Consider the following 8,416-nt stretch of genomic DNA (forward strand, 5'->3'; position numbering starts at 1 on the left):
TGTCAAGTCGCTGAAAAAACACCTAAGCTACAAGTCTTGTTTTATGTTTCTCAACTTCACCTTTAGCATTCAATTTAGTCTTGTAAATCCATTTAACACCTATACTATTTTTCCCTCCAAGTATATCTACAAGATCCCACATATTATTTCTTTACATGACATCAATCTCTTCATCCATAGCCTTTCTTTGAACCCCTTATTTAATAAGTTCTTCAAAATTTATAGGATAACGCAAAATTTCAAACCTGATCTATTTCATCGTTCTTCTCATATAATTCTCTTAAGGTTGTAGCATTTTGAAATTTAATTATTTTCCTAAATGTAGCTAATGTAGGATTTGATTCATCACTCACATTTGATCGTGTTGTTTTTTTCCACAATAAATTGACGGTTCATCACATTCTTGATTTATGAGTGTTTTGAACTATGATGGGTTAAATCCTAGTGATTTTCATGCTTAAGAACTTTCAACATGTGTATGTACATATTTAATCAATCGTTTACTATCTCCATCATCATCTCCACGAGAGAATACAAATCCCTCAACAACATAATTATCTATGCTTCCATCTAAAGTCTCTTCTCCCTTCAATTCAATGTTTCTTCTAATAATATACATCTCGGTGATGGGATTATAGAGTCTATATTCCTCAAAATCCCTCACAATATCAATTAAATAGACTTCTCACTCCTGTCATTCAAATTCCTTCTCATCTCCTTAAGTATATGTGCATAAACCACAAAACAAAAAATCCTCAAATGAGATACATTGCAACTATACCACTCCAACCTTATTTAGGAACATGGTCCTTCACACTTTTAGTCAGATAACTACTTCTCCCTAATATTCATTTGGTAGATGCTATTGCTTTAGCATGATTTGAGCCATATTTTTAATGTTTCAATTCTTCCTTTCAACCACTCTATTTTGCTATGGATTATAACATGTAGTAAACTTCCTCTTCGGTCGATGATACAGAAAAAACTCCATGAAATCATATATTATATATTCACCACCTATATCGGGTCTTAAAACTTCAATAAATCTTCCACTTTCCTTTTCGACCATGACTAAACCTTTTGAATACTCTAAAAGCTTTAGAATTTTGTTTTAGAAGAAAAATGTAAGTTTTTCGACTATAATCATCAATCTAAGTTAAAAAATAAACATTACTAGTGAATGGAGGTGTTTTCATTGGTCCACACAAATTTGTGCCTACAATCTCCAATGGAACTTTCGCCCTATATGAAACTCTGCATACAAATTTATCCCTATAATGCTTCGCAAGTATACAAATTTCACATGAGTAACTGGTTGTTGGATATTAGGAAACCCTTTTTCTATTTCCTTCTTCTACAAAAAATCTAGACCGCCAAAATATAAATGACCATATCTTAAATTCCATAACCAAGATTCGTCCAAACCATTATTTTTATAAGTGTTAAAATCGACAATTAATTTATTTCTCATTATAAGTGGAAACATCCTATTCTTTGTCATCTCCACCCTTGCTATTAGTTGCTTACTTGGATACTTATCAATAATTGTACATAACTCGTTGTTGAAGAACACTATAACTTTTCTCTGTTATTTGTCTAATGCCCAGCACATTTCATTTTAAACTGGGTAGGTAATATGCATTATTGATCATTTTCTTTCACCATTTCTAGTGTATACAACAATTATTCCTTTACCTTTAACATGTCCCTTATTGTCATTGCCTAATTTTAGCTCATATTGAATACTAGTGTCTAGAGAGACAAACAAATTAATGTTCTAGATCATGTGATTACAACACCTGCTATCCAAAATAAAACATCATTTGAACTTTCTTAAGTCACATTACAACTCAAAAACACATGTTTAAGATTGTCTTCAAACTCCTTTGTAATGTGTGCAAATTGTTTGTTAGCATCTACATGCTTCTTTTAGTACTTGTTAGAAAAATGACTATAGTTTTTGCAATAATAACATTGTATCTCAAACTTATCATGCCTCTGATTTCCTTGTTTCTGGGTTCTGTTGTTACTCCCCCTTACATTAAAAGGGTGTTGTTGATATTTCTACTCAAATTCAAAACAAAAACAAAAAATCTTTTAATTAGCTATTCTTCCTCGTCTTCATTTTTTATTTGACCTTCCTCTACCTCTTCCTTTAGTAAGTTTCACTTGGGTTTTGAAGGGATTCTCCAATGGATTATTATCATATCTCGTCATCTTGGATTAATGTGCAACTAGAACCAATCAACTCATTAATTTTCATTTGACTAGTGTCTTTAAACTCTTCTATTGATACAACCACAACTTCAAATTTCTTTGGAAAACTTCAAAGGAATTTCTCAATCACTCTCTTATTTGAGATATCATCACCATATTATCTCCATTGATTAACAACGCTCATGACCTAGGTCATAAAATTGTCTAAAATCTTAGTATTTTTCACTTTTAGATTCTCAAAATCACTCCTCAAGTTTTGTGACTTTACATTATTTGCACTTGACACCTATGGAAATATGATGTCATTCAAGCCTTGTTGAATAATACCAAGACCTTTATTTTCCTTGTTTGTGTTCTTCTTCGGCAGAGTTCGCTAAGCATTCATTAGAGCCAATTATGTTATCACTAGGCTCTAGATATCCATTAGTGAAAAATCCCCAGAGATCATGAGAACAAAATAATGCTCGCATTCTAATAAAATAAGAATCGTAATTTTTCTATATCAAAATAGGAACTTGTGAGAAAGCCATACTAGTGATTGATGTCATTTCAATTGAACATCAAGATGGATGAAATCTTCCAAACTTAGGGAAAGAGCATTTTCTAGCTATGGTACCAAATTAAAAGAGAGGGCACAACGAAATATGCTAACTTCTAGCTCACAAACATATTTTGAATATAGAAATAAAAACCACAAAATAGTTGTACAATTGAAATATATAAAACATAATATTTCATTAATTAAATTAAACTTTGTGAAAAAATACAGTACTCTAAAACTACAATAAAGTTACAATAACAATAATAAAAAAACAATACTTTGTTTCCAACAAGAAACTACCAGAGAGTTACAACAACAATACAATAAAACAAAAAATAACTATAACTACCACAGAGTTGCAACAACTAAGAGAGCTCCAACAATAATAAGACCATTATTACGAGCTAATTGAGATAAGTTACATCATGTATAACTCTTAGTTGAATTAGAAAACGTATATTACTTGTATAACTAAAATGACTGGTTTCATTGGAACAGTTACTTTATAGCCTGGGTAATCTGTAAGGAGCCTATTGGGTTCCATATAGCCTTATCACAGTGAAATCAGGCCATAGGAACCGTTGAATTAGAAAACGTATATTACTTGTATAACTAAAATGACTGGTTTCATTGGAACAGTTACCTTATAGCCTGGGTAATCTGTAAGGAGCCTATTGGGTTCCATATAGCCTTATCACAGTGAAATCAGGCCCTAGGAACCAATCTCCTCTCTTGAGGGCTTCTCCTAACTGTAGATAGGGCTTAATTTCTGCTGGCATCTACTGGGGGGACTGGTTGTCAATTATGGTGTAAGCTTGGTGCATTAATTCCTTTGAGGGGAAGAAAGAAAGTCAATTCGATCCAGCAAAAAGCATAATGACATAAAAGTTTACCAACTATAACATAGAAGTTGCACCAACAAATAGCTACGGTAAATGAAGTTGCGACAATTACAGCTAAACAAAAAATACTCTATCACTACACTCGTGAGTTATGACTAAACAAAAATTACTCTCTCACTACTTTGTCTATGTGTTCTTTTTGTCCCATTTATCCATATTTTTACAAAAAAAAAAAAATTAATCTAGATTAAAAAAATTAAAATGTCGCTTGCCCAATAACCCTACGAATCTTAATGGGGTAAAATAATCAAGATGAAATAAATTTTGTATTGATGTACTCCTCCAAATTTCAATGAACTTGAGGCGGTGGTAGCTCCACTATTTCATGCCACCCTTTGAATTTCAACAAAGTGAGTCTCGACCACCTGTAAAATAATTACTGACACCACTGATTTCAACTAAATTCACATCCAAGAAAGCAAAAGTCAACAAATCTATTAGGAACCCAACTGATTGACTTAGAGCAAATGGCCAAGTCACGCAATCGTAGCGATGCACAAAGGTGGTAGGCTCCAACCGTCTAGCCCATAAAGCATGGATCATGATCTTTGGGAGATAGATTGGAGCGTACGTCTAACTGTAGGCCGCGTCTTATTTTAAGATTCAGCAACGTTGCATGATTGGATAACGTGGATAAGGATTGACAACGTTGCATGATAGGACAACGTGGATAAGGATTGATGTCATAAAATTCTCATCAATCAATTAGCCCAATCTCTGCGTTTATATATATATATATATATATATATATATATAACTTAGTTGTCAATTAGTTATTTACAAATGTGAGTTAATTTATCATTATAAATGAGTTAACATTATCTTGCTTAAACACATAAATATATATGTAACTTAGTTCTCAATTAGTTATTTATAAATGTGAGTTAATTTATCATTATAAATGAGTTAACATTATCTTGCTTAAACACTTTTATGTATGATTAATACAAATTTTACTTATATAAGAGTTATTAAATTTTAATTCTTTACTGGTTTTAGTAAATTTGAAGTCTTACTCCATAACATAAAAACATATACTAAAATGAACTTAGATAAAATTATAAATAAATCCAACATTGAGGATAATGATATATACATAAATAACAAATGTTACTCAATTATAAAATTAAATTACAAATACCGCCCCATTACAAAATTACAATTTGAGGTCCTATTAGAGTTGATATGTCCCAAACAATTAACCCGAAATTCTACAAGGGAGATCGAAGTCTCTGTGATTGTATTCATTGCCTAATCAGAAAACTGTTGGCCACGCTCTTCGCCGATTGACCCTTTCATGCAGGAGACGAGAAGTTTTAAAGTATCTCACATTCATCCCGCCCACCCTATTTGTCAAACGCTTTGAACAAAAGCAACCTATCGTTTGTACTATGATCGTCTGTCGGTAGACTCATAGCATGTGCCCGGCGGCTAAGGATTCCTTAAGGAGGTCCGCAAGTCTGGCGGCTATGAACTTAATTTGCGTGTCTATATGTATATATATATATATACACGATTGAAGAGTTTTGTAACAGTGTGTGGTTTCTATCTAGCTCCGTGTTTTGTGGAATAATATATTTTCTCACAAATCTCACCAAGATCTAGCGCTGTTGTTATTTCCATGGCACAGCTTAAGAGATTAGCTTCTTTCTGTATGTTCCTTACAGTGTTGCAGGCGTTTTCTCTTCAACCTGCCTTTTCTATGGGCAGGATGCGTAGGAGTCATGCACAGAACGGCTTCTTGGCTTCTCGAAAACTTATTGATGTAGCGAGAGTTATAGTAGTGGCGAAGCAGAAAGGCATGGGCGATTTCACAACGGTCCAGGAAGCCATCAACGCAGTACCAGTTAACAACACGAACCTCATCTTAATTCGTGTTAAACCCGGCATTTATAAGTGAGTCATTAATGAATGCCCCGTGTTTCATAAGAATAATGATTAGAACTGAAAAGGATTTGCAGAATAGACTTCACCGCAGATATCGGCCATCTATCTTCGCTTCCCTTAATGGATAGCTTCTGGATTTTTTCTGGATAATCGTTTTTTGTGCAACTTTTTGTGAAATGAAATTAGTCATAGACAAAATTATGAATAGAATCGATGCTTTAACGACGAGAAACTGAACTGTTAGTGGCTTAATGTGAGCAGGGAGAAGGTCACGATTCCTGCAGAGAAACCGTTCATAATTCTGAGTGGCACAACTGCCAACAGCACCGTCATCACTTGGAATGATAGTGCTAAATCGACCGGAGGGACATATTATTCCGCAACGGTGTCCGTATTTGCATCAGATTTCATGGCGAGATATATCACAATCCAGGTATTTCGTTATTAAATAAAAAATACTTACTGTATATTAGATCATAATCACCAAAGTTTATTGAAAAGAACGGAGGTGTGGTGCAGAATTCATATGGTCCCGGCGATCAAGCTGTGGCGCTAAGGATATCCGGAGATCGCTCTGCATTTTACGGATGCAGATTTCTTGGTTATCAAGACACTGTGTTGGATGACAGCGGGAGGCATTACTTCAAAAACTGTTTTATTGAAGGGGCCACAGATTTCATATGCGGTGATGGACAATCTGTTTACGAGGTAAACTATATTGAAATCATGCACAGTATTTTCATACTTATTTTGGTTTCAGAGTTTATAGCTGATCAAGATTCTGATGGTTGAATGTTTAATCGCAGAAATGTCATCTGCATACAATCCCTAAGCTAAATGGTGCAATTACAGCTCAGAGCAGATCCTCTCCTAGTGACGGCACGGGCTACGTCTTTCTAAATTGCAAGATTACGGGCAATGGATTAATGTACCTCGGCAGGGCATGGGGAAGTTATTCGAGAGTTGTGTTTGCTTACACTTACATTGCTGACATCATCTTCCCAGAAGGTTGGGATAATTGGAATGATCCCACCAGACAATCGTAAGCTACTGTTCTCCCAACTCCAGAAAATTTAACGCACGTCAATAGGTGGACTGTTAGCGTTCAATTCTAATAACATTATTGTTCTAATTTATTTTCTGTGTAGGACTGTGTTCTATGGGATGTACAAATGCTCTGGACCGGGAGCAAAAGATAAAGGAAGAGTTTCATGGTCACGGAATCTAAGCGACCAGGAGGTTGCACCGTTTTTGACCAGCGGTTTCATTGATGGGCAGAATTGGATAAGCGACATACCATCTGGCCTTCAGAGAGCTACCAATTTGGTTCCACGACATGGCTGAAGTATTAAACCATTGATCATTCCAGTTGATATTTGTACGTTAAGCAGCATCCATGGATCATCTCAACCAATTGGATATTGTGATAATCGAAATTCCCCATTGGTCGGTTGCTTTGAATAATTGTTCAGTCACTCATATTCTTTAGCGGTTGCTCCCAACGAAAGCGTAGTGGACATTCCCAAAGCGTTTATTCTTTCGTTTGTTATCGTTCCCCGTGCTGGAATTGTTTAACCATTGCTCCATCCAGAATTTGTTCATAAAGAATCTTGTATTTTCAATGGTATCCACATCGGCGTTCGTGTATTTTTAAAAGTATCCACATCGACATTGATGTAATAATACAATTTATTGGATTATATTTCTCGACATGCGTCCACTTCTAATCCAGGCGGCCTGAATGGATTCTTGTCTAAGTTTGTTTCAGACGATTCATGCTTTCCTAGGCGACAATTCAACGGCGATAGATAAGGATACTCTATCCGTTTTTTGGGATGTCTTATCTACCCGACAAATTGTAATGTGTTTCATTCATAAACTTCTTTTATGTTACCGAACTTAATTATAAGTCCAACATTGGCTTTAAAATTCCAAGATACCCTAAGCTAAATAGTAGAAGTCCATTGCATTCTTAAACTTTCCTTTATGTTCCTAAACTTAACTCTTAACTTTAGCTTTAAAAGTCTCTGGATAAAGGAGTAAATGTTGTTTTAATTAAAAATAATTCGATTATGAATGCAATCATTTTATGGGTAATTTCTAGAAAATCTTTCATTCTTAATGTATACAAAGGTTACAATTATAACGTTTCGTTCCAATTTTATATTAAATTATTTATTCATTGAATATGTTTTTATTTGATTATTGTGTTTTTAGGAATATTGTTTATAATTATTTTGAAAGAAATAATATTAAGAAACTAAAAATAGTATTTAATAAATGTTAAAAAGAATCAGTAATAATAGTTAAAATATTTTTCTTTTAATAAATTTATCGTAAACATTAAAAATGAATTATCTTAAATTGTAAGATTATTTTTATATTTATGTCAAAATATTATTAATATATATATATATATATATATATATATATATTCATATTTAATTAATAATAAAAAAATAAAAATAAAAATTGATGATGATGGTGGTGGTAATTAACATTCACAAAATTTAATATGGTATAGCGGACTTCAAGAAAGACAGTGATTAAGTAAAGCTCATTCATAGTTGATTTCTATGATCAGAAAGGAGGGAGAGAAACATTCCAAGATTAGTATAGTTTTGTTGACTTAGCAAGTCATGAAGATTGGTAGTGTGGCAAATGTTTTGAAAAAGAGAATGGATGTGAGTAAGGAAAAGGGGTAGATTCTTTTATCCCAAAGTGTTTTGGGAATATACCAATGATCAATTTCACTCTGAAGCTTATGAAAATTGGTTCTAGTCTTTGCAATGTTCATTTTCTTCTTAGAACTAGTCTAGACAAAAAGATAATTTTGGCTAGCAAGAGTGGGGTTCATCACATGCTTATA

General features: G+C 33.5%; 1 protein-coding gene across 1 annotated transcript; it reads left to right on the top strand.

Moving 5' to 3' along the window:
* Positions 1–5,281: 5,281 nt before the first annotated feature.
* On the top strand, positions 5,282–6,891 carry LOC149235533 (putative pectinesterase 11). Its single transcript, XM_089368582.1, has 5 exons — positions 5,282–5,556; positions 5,809–5,980; positions 6,067–6,255; positions 6,354–6,589; positions 6,696–6,891. Exons 1-5 carry the CDS (start codon positions 5,282–5,284, stop codon positions 6,889–6,891), a joined length of 1,068 nt encoding a protein of 355 aa, XP_089224708.1.
* The last annotated feature ends 1,525 nt before the right edge of the window (positions 6,892–8,416 follow it).

This window comes from Pinus tabuliformis, chromosome 8, assembly GCF_031772625.1.
Source record: "Pinus tabuliformis cultivar Carrire ecotype Pingquan chromosome 8, CPIR1, whole genome shotgun sequence".
Classification (NCBI taxonomy): domain Eukaryota; kingdom Viridiplantae; phylum Streptophyta; class Pinopsida; order Pinales; family Pinaceae; genus Pinus; species Pinus tabuliformis.

Excerpts from the sequence above, each read along its gene's own strand:
- LOC149235533 (XM_089368582.1), top strand. The coding sequence starts at position 5,282 with ATGGCACAGCTTAAGAGATTAGCTTCTTTCTGTATGTTCCTTACAGTG. Across the intron at positions 6,256-6,353 it reads ATGGACAATCTGTTTACGAG|AAATGTCATCTGCATACAAT; the intron begins GTAAACTATATT and ends GTTTAATCGCAG. Across the intron at positions 6,590-6,695 it reads AATGATCCCACCAGACAATC|GACTGTGTTCTATGGGATGT; the intron begins GTAAGCTACTGT and ends TTTTCTGTGTAG.